The 22,587-nt window shown below is 40.6% G+C and overlaps 1 protein-coding gene across 1 annotated transcript; it reads left to right on the top strand.

Moving 5' to 3' along the window:
• The first annotated feature begins 14,700 nt into the window (after positions 1-14,700).
• Positions 14,701-15,612, top strand: LRRC30 (leucine rich repeat containing 30). The gene has a single exon (XM_026070793.1). It carries the CDS (start codon positions 14,716-14,718, stop codon positions 15,610-15,612), a length of 897 nt encoding a protein of 298 aa, XP_025926578.1. The 5' UTR covers positions 14,701-14,715.
• Positions 15,613-22,587: the final 6,975 nt, after the last annotated feature.

Here is a 22,587-nt window from a genome sequence, read left to right on the forward strand (position 1 = left end):
TTGGACTAGATGATCTCCAGAGGTCCCTTCCAACCTCAGCGATTCTGTGATTCTGTGATTCTGTGATTCATTTTATGGGTTCTCATATTTATTACTGATTTGCTATATTTTTTTCCTTTTTGGGGACTTTTCCTTGTATCCATAAGTCTGCACAGATAAATGAGAATGCTGCAGATATACAGTGTAGCTGAGCTGAATACTTGTAACTCTTTTTGAAAACAGTGACCAGCTACAAAGAAACATAGCCAGAGGTCATACTTAGCGCTAAGTTGTTTCCAAAAAACTTAATTTTTTTTYCCACATTATCACTGTACTATTCTTCATGTCTGAAAGACTAAACAAAGCCCCTCCATGTCAGCACCTGTGTTGGAAACCCCCAAATTCCTAAATGTGTCTGGAGCCTTCATCAGGGGGCACTCTTGCCTTAAGTCAGCAGAGCTGAACTTGAGCTCTGCCTTAGCAAATGCTGTGCTGCCATGACAGTTAGGTCTCAGCTGAGATGTGTGATGAAAATTATGGTCATTGGGGCTGGACGAGAACCTGTCATGCTGCACATCATGACTAGGTTGGGATTTATTGCTGCAGTGTCTTGCCTAATTCTTTTTCAACCTTCTTTTTTTAAGCTGTAACAGTAAAGATTAGAACTTCCTACAAACTACGCGTACAGCTGTGGAAGAAATATAGACCTGTTTACTTCAGAGAATACAACCACATTTTGGGAACCAATTAGGATAAACTAACCGCGTTCTGTAGTCCCTGTCCTCTGAAGCAGCTGGTTCTGTCCTTTCTTAAAAACTCACAGGGGATCTGTGAGGCTTTCCTAACAAGAGGAAAATGGGAAAGAAGTTTGTGTGGGTGTGAAAAAGAGATTGATGGACTATTGCAGCTGACACTCTCACAAATCAGTGATGCAGAGTTGTGCTTATTATATAGCAACAAAATCTCTTACAAAACTAGCTATCATTTTTGCAGCAGATGATATATATTTTGTGTAGACAATTCAAATGACAGTCCATCTTCTAATGCTTTTCAGTGACTGTCTGAATACTTCAGTAAGTTATCCAGATACTCACCTCTGCAAGGCCTTTTTATGGTTATACACCATTCCTGATGGAGAACTCCTCCTAATTTATGTTTTCTGCCTTTCCGAGATTCTTTTTATTCAGAGCATTTATCTAAAAAATAATACATTAGCATTAGCATAGATAAGATGCTTTTATGAGATTTATTGGGGAGAGTTTGGGTGGACAGAAATAACATCTCCAACTAGTAGAGTGCCTTCGCAGAAGACTGAGCTGGGAGAACATCAGAAATTATCAATATTAGAAGACAAGAGTGGCATGTTCAGTGCTTTCCATCATACCCATGCCCGTGCTTTTATGCATCATTTCACTGATTAGGACCAGAAAGAGAAAAAATACGTTTTGCACCTAGGTCTTCCTGTGCGGGACCTGGCTGGTGTGTAGTCCTGCCTCCAGCAGCAAGATAGCAGCAGATGCCTCAAAGAAAGGCAAACTAAACATCAGAGTCGGCAGGTTCTCCTGCAGCCCTCCTCCCTCCTCACCATCTGAGGATGATGTCCTAATCCTCAGCAGCTACAACCTGGCTCAGTCCTCACTGCCTGAGATGTCCCCTGGAATCTTTGCTAGCCCTATCGAAATTCTCCGAATTAATCTACACCTATAGATCTTCAGTCTCTGTGTTGCTCTATCCAAATTTTTGCCCTCTCTCATTTTGCTATTACTACCTACTGGCCACTTTCTTTCTGCTTCTTCTCAACGAGTTAGCCATTTCTCACAGCTTTTAGAAGCACAAAACTTTCCCCTATTTAAATGCTGATTCAGAGTAATTATTGCTCTTGGATGAGGGTATTCTGCAAGATCATCGTTCAGCTTTCTATTGTTTGCATTCACCTCTTCCCTTTTGTTTAGGAGGCAGCCTTGTTCAACACAAACATTCTTCAACTCATCTAGGAGAGGGCATATCCTTGACTTACCATCATCTGTGATTTTTTTGCTTGACAGGTTGAAAAATGTGTACACCAATTTTCTTTGATGGTTTCCTTATCACTGTGAGCCTTCCTGAGGTGAAGTCTACTCACCCATTCAATTTTCATTCTGGAAGCAGTGTTAAGGCTATTAGCTGTGTCCACATAAGGATGGTCTTATAAAACTTGACATGCTTGTTAATCATAAATTCAGTAGGCATTCTGCCTCAATCTTAGTAGGGTCTGCTGTTGCTTCATTTATGATGTGAAGTCAGGGTCTGGGGGGAAGGTGTTGCACTTTTAGATCTGTATTTATGACAGGTAGCAGACAATGTTTAGTATTTCCATATCAGTTTCCAGTCAAGGAAGAGCACTTAGCTCTTTTCCATTTGTATTACATGTAGTTTGCTCCAGAGTAAGACAGTGAAGAAGTGCAGTTATAGAAGTTCAAGATTAGGTGGCTGCAATGTTCACTGTTCCTTATCAGTGGCCAAATACCACAGTTCCTCTGTCACCGTAGGAAGAAATATTACTCCAGCATTATGACACCATCATTTGGTGGGTAGGAAAAACAGAATTCTTAGAAATGTTTTTCTTACTGGTCCATTCCACCTGTGGTTCTTAAAGTGAAGCTGCCAAAATCTGTATTCCTGAAATTCTACCTGTCTTAACCCATAGAGTGCTGATGGTTTCTAGGCTGCTGGTTAAATATACATCAGGAGGACTGTGTACTTATATTCTATTAGGATTGCCAAACTGGCTTAATTAAGGCATTTGTAAAGCATTCTACTAGTCATTTTTTGCGAGCCAGCTTGGGCTCACAAAATGGCCTAGCAAAGTTCATTAACGCTTGAAAATCTGAGTCCTCTTCCATCCATTTCCAGAGTGGATGAGAGGGTGAAATGGACTGTAATCCTCTGTTAGCATCTGCCAATATGTTGCTCTGAGCCCACCAACATAGGTTATGTCTGCACCCATCCCTGGCTACAGATAAGATTTCTTATCATTTTGATAACAACTCAGTGCAACTCTGTTGTAATTGCATTTTCCTCTGATTGCTTACATTTCTTCAAATCCAATAAACTAAAAGTGAAATGCAGTGAGGTAGAAAACGTGTAGATCAGCACCAAAGATAATGTGAATGCTGTGGCCTGTGAACCAAAGCTTCTGAATTTTGCAGATGTGGGGGATGTGAAGACAGCAGGAGAGGGATCACATTTTAGACCACAGTATGGGAAGAGTACGGGTCATCTGGTCTATTCTCCAGATATCACAGGCGATCATATTGTACAGTATGTTTCATTTATTGAGCTCTGTATCTAAAAAAATTTCATGAAAAATGCACAAGCTGGCACCTTTTTTCCAAATCCTCTGCAAATATTGCTTGGAATCTTCCTGGATCTAGAAAGATAAGATTAAAAAAAAAAAATGTCCAGAAAAATCCAACCTCCTGTTTTTATTTCATTTTTAAATTGCAGTATTGCCATTTGTGTTCCTTTCAAGACAGGCATCATTTCCTCCTTTGGGAAAAAGCTCACCTTGTTGTTAGTTGACCCAGCCATACATTAAAGCGTTAGCAGTAGCATTCCACTTTTTTCCAGGGCTGTGAATGTGCCGTTCCACCTCAGATGGAATCATTAACTACCGTATCCTGTCTTCCCCACAGTCCAATAAGTACTGAAACCCTGTGGTCATACACCGCCATTAATCTTTTGTGATGTTCTGGTACAGAACAGCTTCATATTTGATTCTCTCCATTGGGAAATTGCTCATTAGAGGTTGTAAAATAAGAGAGAGAACTGCTTTGGGTGGGCCTTTCTTTTTCCTTCTTTTTTCTTTTTTTTTTCTTTTGCCTGTGCTTAAGCTTGAAATTCTTGTTTTCCCTTTGATTTGCTCTGTTTTATTATTTTTAAGGTCCTTTTTTATGCAAGTTGATTTTCATGTGCTTTTTCTACCTACTGGACTGTATTTTCTGTGTCCAGACTGTGCTCTGTGAGATGCCTTTAGTTCCCTTTAACTACAACTTGACTCAGATCTCACCAGTCTTTGTTTGACCATACAGTGACCCATATAATTTCATGGGATATGAAATATTGCTGTAATACTAATAATACCTAGACACATTGCTTTGCTGATTGCTCTAGAAGTTCTGTTTGTTCATTCAAGCCCTTTGAARCTAAGCATTCAATATATTTCCTTAAGTCAGAGCTCAGTAATTTAAAAGTCAAGCTATTAATTGTCAGCATTGAGTCTTCAAATGTCTAGAGAGATGTCTGCCCTTTTGTTTGATAATGTCTCTGACAAATCCCAAACTGAGACACTGGTGTGTGTTTTAGGGAGTTTTAATTTGATTCTGTTATATCATTTATCAGGCATATCGAGGTAAATGCAGAGTTTCTTCTTACATCAGTGAAATTTCTGTAAGAGTCATGGATCTGGGATTAAGGCTCCCCAGCACCTTTGATTGAATTATTTCCTAAATTCTTTTTTGCATTAATTATTGTAATGTACTCTGAATGGAACTACCTATACCCTTTCACACTGGGTCACATCACTGATTTGCAGTTCAGATTTGCCAAATTTCATGAGATCTAAGAAAAAAAGTTTTGTGCTTTCAGTCTGAAAAATAAACATTTATTTTAAACATGAAATCAGTCATGAAAAACTGGATCATTTGGTGCTTGAATTTATTTCTAGCATAACCTTACAACTTCCTTCTGTTTTTGTCCCTTAAGACTTTATGGTTCAACAACATTTTCAAACACTCTTAAGTGATTACAGATCAGAATAAAAAAGAGGGATATGGGCACAGCAGCACTGAGCATGGCAAAACATAACATGCAGTCACCAGGTCCTTACTGTGCCATGCAGAACTCCATGGAACCAGGACACGTACACACATTAACCATGCCTGGAGACAATTAGTTATTTCAAAAACAGGTCACCAAAATCAGCATATTGGCAGATTGAGCAGGGAGTTTCTTTACAACTCTCACTAGATAATGCTGAATGAATGGTCTAGCTTAAATACCATCTCTCTTTCAATTATAGATAGCACACTTAGGATGCCATGGAAATACTTCTCTTTTCTTGGGATCCACAGGATCATCTCTGCCTTTTGTTTCAAGAACAGAGCAGAGGTATTCCAATGTCAGAGAAGTAGGTAGCTACAGTGACCTGTTAAGCACAAAATGCTTAAACAGACTTTGGAGGAGGGACTGGGATCCAAATGTCCTGACATTTGTTGTGACTGAGAGTTCTGCCAGGAGACCATGGAGTCATGCTTATTTTTGGAATATCTCTGCACCCATTGGCCTGCAGAAAACCCTGCGGACTTGAGCAACAGCTTTAGGAGAGGTGGAGAACTTCCCCCACTCCAGAGTAATTTGTACCCTAGTGGTTACAGCATTCTTCAGAGAATTGGGGGCTGTACACTGAATTGTGAACTGAATCTGCTCTAGGCATTGCAAAAAAGATGGGAGGAGATGTGGTCTAAAAGAAGAAAAGACAGAAAGAAAGGAAAGCATCAATGCGTTGTGCACAAAGATCAATCTGGTAGGCATGTGATGGGCACTTAAATGACCAAACTCCTTTTGTGAGATAGACCAAGATACACTTCTTTTTAGATCAGATTGGATTTAGGTGGGACAATCCAGATTGCCTCTTCTACTTTCCTGTTTTCTTGCTTCTAATGTATTCTAAATGTAACAAAATGCACTTAAAAGCTGTATTAAAAAGAGCACCTGTGTTGGAGGTAATGTGGCAGCAATTATACTAAGAATTTGTTCATCCAGTTTGGAGACTCTATTCCAATTTTTCTTTCAATTTGATGACATTAACACATTGGTTCTGAAAGCCACAGACCTCAAAGAATAACATTTTGTCTATATTCATTGCTAGCAGGCAGGTATAGGCTATTATTTGGGTGTTTATAAATGTAGGGGTTGGGTAATGATGACTAATAGTACAGTGAATGCGTTATATACTGCAGATGGATCCTCCATGTAATGAGTTCAAATACTTTTATAAATGTCAAATCTTTTACCACATTAGCCATTAAAGACTGAGGCAGAGATGCTGGGCGCAGATTACTAAATAAAGCAGGACAGGACCCTTTYGCTGGTCCTGCAGGAAAGTGGTGTGAACTAGTTTGTGTCCACAYGCAAAATTCTCCTTTTCACCCAGAATAGTGTGTGTCTAAAGCAAGCGATTCCTGGCATTGTCTCCTGTGCTCATGGGCACAGGGGTAATTCAAGAGTGCAGAGGCTGTGTGGTGGCTCTGTTTAATTGGTTCATGTAGATATAGTCAGACAGAATAGCTACTTGGCTTGTGGTCGCTCAGGGAAATTGTGGCAGACATAGAAGCTGACCAACTAGTCATTTATGCATTTTCTGGAAGTTCAATATGCTACTGCAAGTTTGCAGGGAAGAAATAAAACTTCCTGTAATTCCATAGGTTATGAGAGTCCCTGCTGGTAGCTGATTAGCTGGATAAATCATGCCTGTCATTTCTACTCTACATACACGCACACAAACAAATCTCTTTCTTTTTATTCCCTACTACGGATAGTTTGAGCTTCACTTTTGTTATGGCAGAAAGACTTTGTTTGTCTGCCAAAGTTCCTGTTAAATGAGCCCCTACAAAGGCAGTCATTCACCTCTAGGTCCAGTTCTTCATGGGTCAGATGGTCAGGCAACTCCACATGGGATCTTAATAAAACATTCCAGGAAAGCTCCATGGGCACATAAGTGTTAAAGGCTGCACTATAATTAAAAACAAATTAACAGGAAATCTGAAATTGCCTTAAGAATTGTTCCTTGCTTGTGTCACTTCTCATAAATCTCAAACTACCTTTGAAATTTGACTTGGTATTTCAGAATAGCTGCAGGATCAACAAACCACTAGAAAGTAGTTAAAACTTTAAAAATTCACTTCTTAAGACCAGAGGGTTTTTTTGACAGTTTGTATTGCACTGAAACTTTTAAAAACCTTTATTTACTTCACAGGAAAGCAGCAGCACAGAGAAGATGGTTCAGCAGTTACAGTTGCATTCACAGTGAATATTTCTCCATTAAGAGAGAGACCTTCGAGTGTTCCTAGCATGAGTGTTGCTTTCTGCTGAACTTGAAATAAATCAACACTGTTTAGCTGAAGCATCCTTCCTGTCACAGAAAGGGTTAAGTAGTTTCTGCTGCCTCATTGAGTCAGGTATTTACTATAACACCTAGATAATGAATGAAAATGAAAATTTCTTCAGAAAGAGTGTGGCTGAAATTCCCAGAGTGAGACTTTTAGAAAATGCTATGCTTAAATATCCACCTATTCCTTATTATACTAATACATTTTTAATAAGGCTAAGCCAGAGGAACTATGTGAGATTTTGACTCCACAGAGGACAAGAAATTGCTTCAAAATCAATTACGATCTGTAGATATATATCTATAAAATTAGCTATTTTATGCTTACCAAATAAAAATCAATTACAGTTTGGTTTTGCAGGAAAACATAGATTATCAGAAATTTAAAGGAAARTAGGAGGCTTAGCAGTTCAGTGTGGCAAGGTGGTTATGCTGTCATTACAAGTCTGATGCTATCTGATATTTTATTAAAAGCTCAAATCCTGCAGAAAAGAGATTACAAAGGGTCTGGGGTGATGTAAACAGAAGTGACCTTTTAATCACAAAACAGGGCTGAAGTGTAATCACCCCAAGTGTATGCATGTAAATATGAAAGTGCTTGCGGGACCACATTATGGGGAAAGCTCTCATGCCCCTTCTAGGAAGTCCACATGCCAAGGTCCCTCGCTGAAATGCCTGTACACTAACGCACACAGCATGGGGAATAAACAGGAGGAATTAGAAGTTTGTGCAATTGCAGGGCTACGATCTCTCTGGGATCATGGAGATGAAGTGGGATAACTCACACGACTGTAATGCTGTGATGGATGGGTACAGGCTCTTTAGGAAGGACAGGCTGGGGGCTGAGGAGGAGGAGCTGCCTTTTATGTGAGAGCGCAGCAGGAATGCCTGGAGCTCTGCCTGGGGATGGGTAATGGGCCAGCTGAGAGCTCATGGGTCAGGATTAGCAAGAAGACCAATGTGGGTGATATTGTGGTGGGTGTCTGCTATAGACTGCCTGGTTGGGAAGAAGTATACAAGGCCTTCCTCAGACAGCTGGAAGAAGCTTCACATTCACAGGCTCATGGGGGACTTTAAATACCCCAGTTTAAACACCCCAGCTGGAGGGACAACACAGCAGGGCACAAGCAACCCAGGAGGTTTCTGGAGTGCATTGGTAACAACATCCTGGCACAGGTGATCAAGGTGCCAACAAGGAGAGGCGCTCTGCTGGACCTCATACGTACAAACAAGGAAGAACTGGTTGGAGATGTGAAGGTCAGAGGCAGCCTTGGTTGCAGCAACCATGAGATGGTGGAGTACAGGATCCTGCAGAGAGGAAGCAAGGTAAAAAGCAGGATCACAGTCCTGGACTTCAGGAGAGCTGACTGCAGCCTTTTCAGGGACCTGCTTGGAAGAATACCATCGGATATGACCCCTGGAGGGAAGAGAGGTCCAGAGAACTGGCTGATATTCAGGATCACCTCCTCCAAACTCAAAAATGGACCATCCCAACAAGCAGAAAATCAAGTAAAAGCAGTAAGAGGCTTGCCTGGATGAACAAGGAGCTCCTGACTAAACTCAGACATGAAAAGGAACCATGCAAGAGGTGGAATCAGGACAGGTGACGCAGAAGGAATATGGAGATACTGTCCGAGCCTGCAGGAATGGAGTTAGGAGAGCTAAAGCCCACTTGGGCTTTTGCGAGTCCATCAGCAGCAAAAGGAAGGCCAGGTAAAATATGGCGCTGCTGCTAAATGGGGCAGGGGCCTGGGGACAAAGGACATAAAAATGGTCGAAGTCCTGAACACCGCCTTCACCTCAGTCCTTACTGGCAAGACCAGCCTTCAGGCATCGCARCCCCCTGAGACCAGAGGGGAAGTCTGGAGTAATGAAGACTTGCCCTTAGTGGAAAAGGATCAGGTTAGGGAACACTTAAACTGGACACGCACAAGTCCATGGGCCCTGACGAGATGCACCCATATATGCTGAGGGAGCTGGCTGATGTTACTGCAAAGCCCCTCTCGATCATCTTTGAAAGGCCATGGTGATCTGGAGAGGTTCCTGAGGGCTAGGAGAAAGCAAATGTCACCCTTGTCTTCAGTGAGGGCAAGAAGGAGGACCCAGGGAACTAGAGACTGGTTAGCCTCACCTTAATCCCTGGGAAGGTGATGGAGCAATTAATCCTGAATAATATTTCCAGGTGTGTGAAGGACAGGAAGGTGATCAGGACTAGTGAGTATGGATTTACAAAGGCAACATCATGCTTAACCAACCTGATAGCCTACTACAATGAGATGACAGGCTTGGTGGATTAGGAGAGAGCAGTGGATGTCATTTATCTTGACTTTCGTAAGGCTTTTGACAGTGTCACCAGTAACATCCTCATAGACATGCTGATGAAGAATAAGTTGGATAAGTGGTCAGTGAGTTGGACTGAAAACTGGCTGAACTGCCAGGCTCAGAGTGTTGTGATCAGCAGTACAATGTCCAGCTAGAGGCCAGTCACTAGTGGTGTCCCCAAGGGGTTGATATGGGGGCCAATACTGTTTAACATCTTTATTAATGACCTGGATGATGGGACAGAGTGCACCCTCAGCAAAATCTGAGGGAAAAATAGGGAGGAGTGGCTGATACACCAGATGGTTTTGCTGCAGCTCAGACAGACCTCAACAGGCTGGAGAAATGGCCAGAGGGGAACCTCATGAAGTTCAAAAAGGGGAATGCCAAGTCCTGCACATGGGGAGGAATAATCCCTTGTACCAGTACACACGGGGGGCCAATCAGCTTGAGAGCAGCTTTGCAGAGAAGGATCTGGCAGTGTCCTGGTGGACAAGCTGACCATGAGTCAGCAATGCACCCTCATGGCAAAGARGGCCAACAGCATCCTGGACTGCATTAGACAGAGTGTTGCCAGCAGGCTGAGGGAGGTGATTCTTCACATCTGCTCAGCACTGGTGAGGGCAAACCTTGAGTGCTGTGCGCAGTGCTGGGCTCTCCAGGACAAGAGAGACATGGATATACTGGAGTGAGTTTACTGAAGGTCCAAGAAGACAATTAAGGGACCAGAGCATCTCTCAAATGAGGAGAGGTTAAGAGAGCTGGGACTGTTCAGCCTGGAGAAGAGAAGGTTCAGGGGGATCTTATCAATGTGTATAAATACCTGATTGGGATGGGAGGGAGTAAAGAAGACTGAGCTAGACTCTTCTCCASTGACAGGACAAGAGGCAATGGACACAGACTGAATCACAGGAAATTCCACTTGGACATAAGAAAATACTTCTTGACTGTGAGGGTGGTTGAACACTGGAACAGGTTGCCCAGAGAGCTTGTGGAGTCTCCATCCTTGCAGATATTCAAAATCCAACTCGACGTGATGGCCCTGGTAACCTACTCTAGCTKACCCCGCTTCAGCAGGGAGGTTGAACCAGGTGATCTCCAGAGGTGCCTTCCAACCCCAACTATTCTGTGATTCTGTGACTATGTGAAATTATCTGACAATCTCAACTTTTATTTAAAAACAATGCAATTGTCCAGCCCTCTTGGCTGCAGAGAAAAGCTTGAAAATGTTTCCCAAGCATATTCTAGAGACTCCAAATTTATAGGTAAATAAAAGATCCAACAGGTAATAGATTTTAAAATTCCATTTCTTTGTGAACTTGTCTTACAGTTTTTTCAGGGTTGACAATCCTAGTTCCTTTACAAAGAAAAAAATTTGCATTGTCAAAGAACTTCAGAAAATATAGTTTATCGCTTTGTCAGTTTGCCGTATTTTTCTCATTGCTAGTAGAGCACTTTCTTTTGTTATATTAGTTGAGCTATAAAGTTCTTCAGTCCAGCAAATTTTTTTCCTCACATACTAAAATTTTTGTTGAAGCCATTAAACAATTATCAATTACTCTCTACCACATAAATACCACTGTTTTTCTTCCCCCCAAATTGCATGCATGAAATTCATATCTGCTTGTATAAGGCCAGKCTATGTCAACATGGTTCAGTGTTTCACTGGCTGAGACACATAAGAGAGCATCAGAAAAATCAATATACCTTCACAGCACAGTAGGCAGCAGAGATGGTGGWTCTGGCCCTGGTAGCACTATTGCCACTAAGATGGGGGTACTGGTCTACACAGCTATCTCATCCAGGGTTAGCACAGGTGGGAGGCAGCACACAGCAAAGATGTATCCACAGATTCTGTTTTGAGAACTTAGCTGATACTTATAAGGTGAATTTTGCCTTAGGTGAGTTTCCTGTGCCTTCTCTGGTGAATATGTTCACCAGAACATGGTTGTCAAAAGTCAGAGGAATTAAATTTGATTTAATCTTTCATTCTTTTTACAAGAACAGAAACTTGAAACTCCCCTGAAATTCTTTAGAGCAGGATACAATGACCTTAGCTTCCATTAGAGTTGCCTTTTTTTCAAGTGCTAGCCTAAAAATCCATAGCAGCTCAGAAAAAAAGGGATCTGAATAGTGTTTGAACAAAAACAGTCCAGAACATCAACAGTTAGGACTATTTTGTTCATAAATTTAGTTCCTGAGATGTCCAGATGAGGCCACTGTGGTTTTATTATCCTGATTTCAAGAAAGGAATTTAATTTGGTTACCTCGGAGTTTCCTGTCTCCATAACTAAAAGTGTGCTCAGTAGCCTGTTTTTCTGTTGGAGAACAAAGAAAAGGAAATGTTGTTTTTTTTTCGCACACTGGTAATGTTACTCACAGAAGCAGSAAGGGAACTGGACAATGGAAGCTGCAGATGTGGGATTTTTTTTTTAAGTCCCCATTGCTGATGCTGTTCCTGCCTAATAGACAGTGGAGATATAGCAACATAATAGCAGGAGATGCTGCTGGATTGAAGCAGAGCAATGATTTTCACTTTATAAGTGAAGCTTTACAGCAACAGCCTGACCCAGAATATACTATGTCGTAGCAGAGGCTTAGCTTCAAACAGACAGTGTGATGCAAAACTGGGAAAGGGTAGCAGAGTGCTTTGGCTGAGTCACACTATTAGGAAATCTGGACTTCTGTGGTGAGAGGCTGAACTGGGCCCTGCCAAGTCCYTGGGCAGTTAACTCTAACTTATTTTGGAGAGCGAGATGGGGATGGCATTCTCATTCAAAAATATCTGGCCAAGGAGGGGGAACTGTGGCTACAGAGAGACTATGCTTCCCTTGTGTTTTGTTTTCGTGTTACTAAAACTGAACTCAAGAAGGAAGAGCTCTGCAATTACAGTGGGTATGTGGGTACGTGGGCTAGCCAAGCCAGCACGGAGTAGAAATGCCTGCCAGAAGGCAGAATTTCAGCAGGTTGTTAGTTCCAGCAGTAGGATTAGAAGACAGAAAATCTGTAACATTGTAAATGCTCTCTTAAAGCCTTTTTTCTTCCATTTGAGTTTGCTGCTGTAGAAAGGAATGCCTTGTTTAAATTCATTCATGCAGTGTGATAATAGAAACTTCTTGAACAACAGTAGGGCAGACGATCCAGAGTCAGGATTCATGAGTGGCTCTCATTTTTGCTTCTCCACCTGCTAGGGCTAAAGGGACATATTGTAGTCTTATCTCTCCGCTGTCTGGCAAGGCCAAATTTTGCCTGAGTTTGGCCTGTGGTTGAGTTTCCTCTCTTATACTGAGTGGTTTCTCTATCACAGGGTTATCTCTGCCACTATGGGTAGTGCTTTTGGTTGATGATTAACAAGAACACTGAGTCAGAGTTTAGGACTATGATGAGATTTAATATAATGTTTGTTTGTAAACTAGCAAATATTGGCAGAGAGAGCTTGCGAGGGAGGGATCTGTGGCTCTCAGTCAGACTGCCAACCTACTCTAACCAAACAATAACAACTGGCCTCAGTCCTTTTCAGGCTCATCCAGAAACTCCAGGCAATGTAAAATTTCAGCCTCGCACTTCTGAAAGGACCAGTTGTTTTTATGCCGTGCAGACTTATTAAGGTGCATGCTTTAATCATGAGGCTAGCTCAGCTGGCCGTCATCTCATGCTTTCTCACTGTGGTCCTGGCTCCTCTCATGTTGTAGGACCCCTCATGCTAGACACAGCCACATGGATGTCCCTTTCTCTCTCCACTCTCCTCCCAACCAGACGCAGCTCTACAAGGGACCCAAAATTAAAAAGAGACTGAACGATGCTTGGCAAAAAGAAGCAACTGTGGGGACTGCGCTCAAAACAGAATGCTGGAAGGCCCTGACACCCAGCTGCATCTTCATGCGCAGTCCTTTATCATGCGAACTAATGCGAGGTTTTGAGGTGAAGCTTTCTGAAATGAGGCAGTGGGGAATGTACGTCCATCACCAGGTCTGTCAGGCAGATGCACAGCATCTTCATCATCATGGATCCACTGGAGAGGAAAAGCCCTGAAAATCTTGTAATATTTGCTGCAATTTTCACCTACTTTAAGTGGTGCCTAAAGTCTTTGCATATCCTTTTCATGGTCCCTTTGAGTTTAAACTCACTGCATATTACTGTAGCATTACAATTTTCTTTCATCAGCAGAGTTAGTTTCAGCTGTTGTTGGGTATTATTACACCTCACTGCTTCCTTCCTCTCCCATCAGTCCCTCTATCCTGGAGTTAAATGTCACTTACAGTTTGAGTTATTTGACTGCTCATCCTCCTGTACCCCAGAAAGTCCCAGAAAGACAGGAAAGTTCACTGGGAAAGAATCATTGAGTGGCTTCATTTTCTGCAGCACAAAAAAAACCCAGATCCCCAAACTCTCACTGATAGATGCGAGGTAGCCCAGAATATTTAGGACAGGGTATTGGGTAGAACTGTATGGTATGACTGCTCAACTCAGAGACGTGGATAGCAAGCAATCATCTGAGTGGGAGCAGATACCATTGGAAAATGTCACTGCTGCAGTGAACGTGGTACCCTTTCTGAAGAGAAAGAGACCTATCCTCACCACAAAGCTGGTATGAAAGTTAACACTTTGCACGAGTGTTAACTTTTTTTTTTTTAACTGAACAGAAAGCAAGGACTCACATGAAGATTCATTACCACTCCTGCAGAATACAAGGTCTTCTGGTGGACTGGTAACTATTTCAGTGAAATCAGAAACATGAAAATAAAAATGATTTTGAAAATGACTTTTAATCTGACTTGAAATGCTGTCTTGCTTGCTTCTGTAGCTTAGTTATTTGTTTTTTGAAGTCACTCTTGTTAATTGTCCTGCAGCCACGGTATGCACCAGATAGTCAAGAGAGCTGACATGGTGAAGTTATATACAGCACCCTTGTGACCTTTTTGCAGTGAAGATTCATATCTGTCTAATAAAGCCCAGGCCAAATGACAGTGACAGCTGCCTGGTGGCATTCACTTTGAATTGAACAGGTTTGCTCAGAAGTCAGGAGCAAGTATTTCGTTACAGACTGTGCACCAAGAACAACATAAGCCCCCAAAAGTGAAGCTTTCCCTTAGGAACTACAGAAACTGCCCCGATGGACAGAGATGCACTTCATAAGCTTCTCCTTAACTCCTTGCTTTGACTTTCCTGCCTTCTGCAAGCTGCCAACCTCTGTCGGCATTTGCATATTGGTGTACCTTTTGCAAGGGAAGAAAACCTAGCTTCATCTATCAGGAGCAATCTAGTGTGTTATGGGAACTGAGCATTCGAAGAACGAGAGGCAAAGAAGCATGTTTTATCTGAGGAAAGGTCAAAAGTTGCCTGCATGGGAAGATGCTCTTCTCTCAGGAAAAGAGCCCAAGTCGCTGCTAAAACATGGATTATGTTATGTCAGCTTAAGCCTGATAATGAAAGGGATGACCAGTGTGCCTGACTTCTTATGGGGATTGCCTGAGGTGCAGAAATTGAACCTTTCACGCAACAGGCTGGTACTGATTCCTCCTTCGCTGGGAAAACTGGACAGACTGGCTGTGCTGAACTTGTGTGGCAATTGCCTCAAGTGTCTGCCTAAAGAGATTGGACTGCTCAGGAACCTGAAGGTTTTGTTTGTCAATATGAATTGCCTGACAGAAGTGCCAGCAGAGCTCAGCTTGTGCAGGAAGCTGGAAGTTTTGAGCCTCTCACACAACTGCGTCTCACAACTGCCTTCCAGCTTCACCGATCTGACAAGTCTAAGGAAACTGAACCTCAGTAACAATCGCTTTGTTCAAATTCCCTTCTGTGTTTTTGCATTGAGGAGTTTAGACTTCTTGCACTTAGGGTCAAATAGGCTCGAAAACATTGCAGAGAGCGTCCAGTATCTAGTCAATTTGCAAATCTTTATTGTAGAGAATAATAATATACGCTCTTTGCCCCGGTCCCTCTGCTTCATCACCACTCTTGAGTTACTAAATATAGATTACAATTCTATTCAGACTCTTCCAGATGAGCTCTACCTGCTGCACAGACTGCCAAAAATTGCATGGAATCCAATGGACAAAGGACTCCACCTTTCACACAACCCTCTGTCTCGACCCCTGCCGGAGATCGTGGAGGGAGGACTCGATGTCCTCTTCAGCTACCTCAGAGAGAAAAAGGAGCACAGCTAAATGTTCACTGAGTTTGGGATTAACCCTGAAATCAAGACTCAATCGTATCAGTGCACTTTCCTGGTCAATCATTTCCACTTCGTAACACTTGGATTTTGAAGACTATGGATGGTTTAGTGAAGGTTTGCTGAAAGCAAGTAAAATATGATGATCTTGTTTAGGCGTGTGAAGAGTAAACTTTCTGAAAACATCCATCTCTGTAACCTTCAGTGTTGGACTGTTTGTTTTTTCAGAAAAAAAAAACAACGCCGTGATAAAATGTTTGGTCTTCATTTGACAGAAGCAAATTAAGGTAGGCTGCAAGAAATGCAGAAATGTATATTTGCCAGCTATTAGGTTGGAGAAATATTAATATAAATTGGATTTAGTGTATGTGATGTGCAGTTGCACTTTAACTCCTGCTCAATTCTTCATACACAGATAAACCACTACATAAACAAATGCTGCTATCTCAATGAATCTCAAGGAAAATGTTTAATTTACTTTCAGCAGTGAATATATCCTGAGCTATATTAGCCAGCAGACAATATATTACTGGCCCGTTCAATACCGCTTGTTGTTTCATCCCACAGCTGTGAGCTAGCCGATATAAATTACAGGTGAAGCTTGCAGGTGGTGAAGGGATTTTCCAGCTCTTTGGAAGAAGACCACAAACTTCCTCAAGGCAAATCGTTCCCTCTCTGAGACCTGCAGGCTTTGCCATGGAGCCTGCCAGGGTCCCTATAAAAGTGTACCATGCCAACTGCGAGTGGCATCCACACAAAGCAGAGAAACGTGGGGCTTTCTTCCATCAAATGAAGACTGCCAGATGCAGTTGCTCATCACCCGATGAACAACGGCACTCGGGTCCCTTTCGCACTTCCCTGCAATCGGAGCCACCGAGTAACTTTATTCAGGAGGCAGGACACCTCCTAAAGGTGAAACGAGACCATATTTCTTTCAGGAAAAACAGTATCAAACCAATCATCAGCTTAAGTAAGAGTTTCAAAAACAAATAGTTATTTCTGTGATTTTCAGTATCAGCCAGTAGCGTAAAAGTCAGGTGTTATGTGATTTCTCGTATTGATCTTTAGTGCATGCCCTTCATCAAAGTTTTAGCTAGTAATAAGAAGCAGCAGTGTGAAAGAGCTGCTAACAATTTATGCTGCCTGTTTTGTTTTTTCTCACATCAGTGTAAAACAGGAACAACTCTGTTGAAATCAGTTAAGATAAATGCTAGCAATGGCAGCATAGAAGTGGAATGAGCCCATAATTTTTAAACTAATTAAAAAATATTCAAAGCCACTTTTAAGATACTTCCTATCCTATGTCAAATCTCAGGAATCAATGTGTGCTTTCTAAAGCATAATTTGTTCAAAATTATGGAAGGTTGTGCAAGGCTGACCTTGCTTCTAGTGAAATTAATGGACAACCCTCGCTTGAGGGAAAACCGCTTTCATTAGCAGTGATAGAAGCAGTAATAGCAACAGACAATTATGTAATTCATAGGTACATGCAAGTAAACCCAGTACCTCTGACTATCCTAATGTTACCAGTGCAGTACTGAGCATAGCAATGAAGAACCTATGCTCTCAGAATATATCATTCTGAGGTTGCTTACTCTGATTTTTTTATTATGTTGGATTGTTTCGCATATCATTTGTTATTTTAATAGAGAATTTCAGTGTTATGCCCAGCAATTGCAGTTTCCAAGTGTGCAGTCAAGGACAAATCTGATGTTTCTAGGAAAAGGAAACCTTTTTGAAGGCATGTTAGCTTGAAGATAAAGCAAGCAAACAAAAAAAAAACCAAAGCAAATAAACACAAAAACGCAATTATTTTGTGGCTTTTTAATACATGTTTAAAATGCAAAAGCATTCTATATCTAGCTTTATATGCATTTAGTTCACCCATGCAATAGGATTTATAACAAGTTCCAAATTTTTTAATGTACAATACATAGAATAAATTAATGTGTGATTCAATTAGCGACAAGAAATAACGCTGCAATTATTTATAGAAATGACAACAGATAATTCTTGCGGAGGATTAGGCACAGATTATTACCTTTTTTAAATGTCCATTTCATAACCCTAAGTCTTGCATGTCACGTAAATCCTACAGTCCCCCAAAAGCGCTTTGCAGGAAAATTAAATGCCTGTGGTATTAATCACCTGAAAAGATTTTCCACGTATCAGTATCCAGGATTATATGACACCAGATAGCCTCTGATGTGATCTGACTAGAAGAGGTATGCATGGTAATTTATATGGAAAATGTGAGACTGGACTGTGTATATTCATTAGGATGTCACTACAGAGAATAAGAAATAGTGTATGATTCAAGAAAACGGTCTCCAGACAGTGGATTAAAAGGCAAATTTGACATAATCAGATGCATCTGGAAAAGCAGTTATAATATGAAGTGGAACACCAATAATTTAAAATTCAATTATTCAATTGAATAATAACATTTTACTCAAGCTAATAAACCTTTGTAAGTGTACGAAACACATAAAAGCCTCTGCCTTTTTAAATAGAATAATAAAATTCATTGCATAAATGATACTTTAATGTATAATTCTGATTTTACCATTAAAAGGATTATTTCTACTGAATTGCTATAGTCTTTCCTTTGTTTCTGAATTAAGACCCTTAGAAATAGTTTTCTTAGAGATACAGAAAATGATCCCATTTGAGCAAAAGGAGTATTCTGAATTCTTACTATAAATAGAATAATATAAATAAAACACTGTTAGTGTATAGAAAGATGCATAGGAGGCAAATACATGTGTACGTATCTCTGCATCTGAGTGGGGGGAGAGAAAGAGAGAAAGAAAGCAAGAGGAGAGCAAGAGAGAGGTAGAAAACAGATGATGATGTCATACGCTGACTCTGTTGGTATGAGGTTTGAATAGAGCATTAGCAAATACCAGTGGAACTCAACATTGTCATTTGATATTAGCTGTATATACTATGGGGAAAAAAAGAAGCTGAAAAGCTTCATGGAGTGCATTCATACCCCATAATATATGAAGACAGTATCAGTTCTATGAGTATATTAAGTGATATGGTTTTGATTTATAGTCTTTCAGAGAATCATGTGCTGAATGTGATGCCAGAAGCTGTTGTTTAAACTACTCACTGAAGTTTTCTCATCATAAGCCTCACAACAGTACAATTTTTGGTGCATCTATTGCTTTTTTTTGTTGTTCTTGTTCAAAGGAATGGAAAAAGTGGGAGCCAGTCATGGAAGAGGATATGCTATTGGCAAGATGACTTTTTTATGGTTACTGCTCAGAGAAGCTTTCAAAGATCTGAAGGTTAGAAACATTCTTGATGTGGATGAAACAATGGGCAAAGCATAAGAATCAAGTGGAAAGAACATAGTCAGGAGTCAAATGTTTAGAGTAAATGCTATATACAACAGGGTTATACAATTTGTTCCCTGGACAGCATCAAATGTACTGACAGTGTATTCRGTGAGATGGACAGTTTCAACCTATTTTTCTTTTCAAACCAAAAAGAAAGATGTATTTTGTGAAAATTTGAAAGTTTAGTAAACAAGCAAAACCTTTGAAAAGTGGAAGTTTTCAGGATTTTGGTCTAACCTGCATTTTTGGCTTCAAACTTTGACTGAAATCCAAATATTTGAATCTGAAATGTTGCCGTCACAGCTCACTGGAGATTACCCTGAATTGTCTTGCACCTACTCCTCAACTGCATTTGACCAGACCTTCTACAAGGACAAAATCTCTCACGACTCTTGTGACTAGTGACTTCCCAAAATACATTACAATCTCTCAGCAGCCGTATAGTGCACAAACAAACTTGTAACCTGGCTAGGACTACCAGCTCATTTTGTAAGCGAAGCAACAAGAACCTAGGAAGACCAAATTCCAAGACATGTTATGCTGACAGTTCAAAACAGAATTTTTCAGATTCCAGCTGAAAGCTCTTGAAATTCAGATTAAAGGTATTCAGATTAAAGGTGTTGTAATGCTACTTTGGTTGAAAAAATGTTTACAATTTATTTCCCATCTCACCAATATTTTCTGTGTACTTTTTTTCATTTTCATCAAAATTCCCCAAATTTTTCATCTAAAAGCAGAACATTTTCTCAACATTTTTATTATAAACATATGCACTCTGTGGTCTCAATGACTTTAATATATTAGGGTTTAACTGAATTCAGGTCCTGTTATTACACTGTAATTTCAGGAAACAACATCTTTCAGTTAATATTTTCAAGAGCTTTACAATCATCATTCAAGTGGTTGAGGATGCACCGAAAAAATATTACATTGATCCTGAAGAGATCTGAACACATTCTTTACTTTGCTAGGCCAGCACTTTACTTGAAAAAATGGACCACAACATATAATTTCCATAAGTAGAAAAATCATAGATGCCTCAGCTTATTTCCCTAACCAAAGAAAAAAAAAAGTTGTTTTATATGATTTCAGGCTTTTCAGTATGAACACATGAAAGATAAATAAAGAAATCAAAGAAAATAAGCTAACTATCTAGTCAACACTGATTCACTGAATTCCAAGGGCAAATTTCCGACCGAACTTTCAGAGAGCAGTTCTTGAGCAACTCAAGGAATGCTTCAGACTGCCTTACACCTTATATTAAATATATAACTTTCTACAAGACAGGGTTTCTGCAGTCCGCATGCATGGGAGCTAACCAACTGGACCAGCATGACCTGGACTAATTACAGCCAAAGGAAATCTTCCATTGACTGTAGAAGGGTCTGCATTTATATAAGAATATACACATTTGCCATTCTATATACTGCAAAAACAAGATTTAAAAACTCAGTAAGTGTTTAAATGTGCATGAGGCTTTTGATATAATGGGACAGAGGTATACTTTAATACTCGCATGTGGAGTAAGTCTGAAAATCCTTTTATAAAATTGCATAATCCTTCCTCTGTACAAGTAAGAGGAAGAATAAAAATTATAAAAGATGAAGAAAGAGACACTGAAACAGTTCTCCTTAGAAATGTATTAGGTTATCTGAATACCCTGAATATCCCAAGAGGAAATCAAATTCATATAAAGATTTCAAAAAAGTGGAAATTACCTAAGAAATATTTTTCTCCCTTCAAGCAATCCAGAGAAAAGCAGACTCCTGACATTATTAGTTTTAAATTCTTTTCTCATTTTCTCCCACCATTGATTCCCTGCATTTGTCTATCTTGAACAACAGCCCCCAGCCTTCAGAGACGATCCCTTAGCAGAGTTTCTGCAGAGTTCAGCCACAGGTACTGCGGTGTAGCATGCTGCACTGACACAGCAGCCTCTGACACCAGGCTACTGTGAAAGATTTGGTGACAAAGCCTGAAATTTATACTCAAATATATCTGGAGTCAAGTCATGCATGGTTAAAAAGGTAGTTTCCAGTGAAGCAGGTAGTGTAGCAACAGATTTAGAAAAGGTCACTGCAAATTATACTGCCTCATAAACTGAGCTTACCAAGGCARACTGAAAAGAAGACCAAAGGACAGAGCTTTATGTTTTCATAAGGCTCAGAGGAGTTTCAGATACCATAAATTTATTGATGGATATCCTATTTTTAATTTCCACTTCCCAGACATTTTAAAATCATTTCTCTTTTTTATTTTGATACTAGTCCTTGAGGGAAACATATGTTCCTTCTTCTTCTTCCTTATCTTCATCCTTTGCGTCATGGACATATTTACAAGTAACAAATTCCTTCTCTCCTCCTGCAAAGCCAGTGTGACCAGCTATGGTGAGCGTGAAAACGTACTGAAGGTCGGATCACTCGCCCTCCGCTCACAGAGGGGGAGGACYGGGAGACCGGCAGGCTCCATGGCCAAGAGTCACGAGCTGGGTAACCAATCCAAAACAGGAGGTATGATCACAACGCCAGCTTTTTGCACCTACCTTAGTCATTTAAGACAGCTAGCTAGTCCCCCTACTTGGTTTTTGTAGTAAATAGAGAGAGGTGAACGCCTCTAGGGAGAGAGCTGGTTAAGGAACCTGCCCGAAGTGCTACAAGTTGCCCTCCGGCATCTCCCCCCACTGCCAGCGACAGAGCCCAGGGATGTCTCCAGCCTAATTTAGTCATCTAAAGTAAAGCCCCTGAGGTTGTGCGGTGTGAATACCTTCCCCCGTGTCCTTTTGGGTCTGCAGCATGTGCCCACACCACACGAAGCAATGTCTTTCAGCATGATAGAGTGGTCAGAGTCTCTGAGAAGGGTTGGAAGATATGTCAGAAAAATGCCAGGGCACCTGCAATGCCCTGCACCAAATCTTTTGAGTGACAATTGAGAATCACAAAAACTCCTTCAGTCCTTGAAGTTACTTTATACAGAAAATTTTATTCTCCCTAGCTGTTAAAATGCTCCACCTAACAAAAGGGTGAATAAGATGCACTTAAAGAAGCCTCTGCAGTTTTTAGGAACAGCATTCCAAAATGAATTAAAAAAAAGTATTAATTGCATACTAGCAAACCTGTAGAGAAAGAATCCCTTCCACCTAGTAAGCAAAGTTATTTTCATTATATCTTCTTTGCTTGTTCTTTGTCCCTCCTTTTTGTTTTTAAAAACATAATGGAAGTCTGTGTGTGTGTGTATGTGTATACCCGCTTTTGTTTCTGAATGTCTGTGCATGTATACATATATTCCCTATGGGGGACAACATAGGCTATTAGTAGTTCCTAAATTATTTGTCTATGTAAACAGACAAGTCTCACTGGAGCAAACTAATATATTGCCCTGTGAATAGTACCAGGCCTCCCCTGATGAGCGAGCTGAAGAATCCAGAAGAATACCCTCAGTATTGAAAATTCATTCAATTAAGTGTGATTTGGTTAAGAGAATGCCTTTCCAGAGGCATTTCTATGCATAACAGTCCTGTGCATCTTTCAGTGCATTCAGCCTCTCTTTCCAGTTGGGAAATAAAACTGTAAAGAATAGATTCTAACATGGTGTTTGTGTGTTCCGTCCACATACAAATGAAGTTA

The sequence above is a fragment of the Apteryx rowi genome, unplaced genomic scaffold (assembly GCF_003343035.1).
Source record: "Apteryx rowi isolate R43461 unplaced genomic scaffold, aptRow1 scaffold_319, whole genome shotgun sequence".
NCBI lineage: Eukaryota > Metazoa > Chordata > Aves > Apterygiformes > Apterygidae > Apteryx > Apteryx rowi.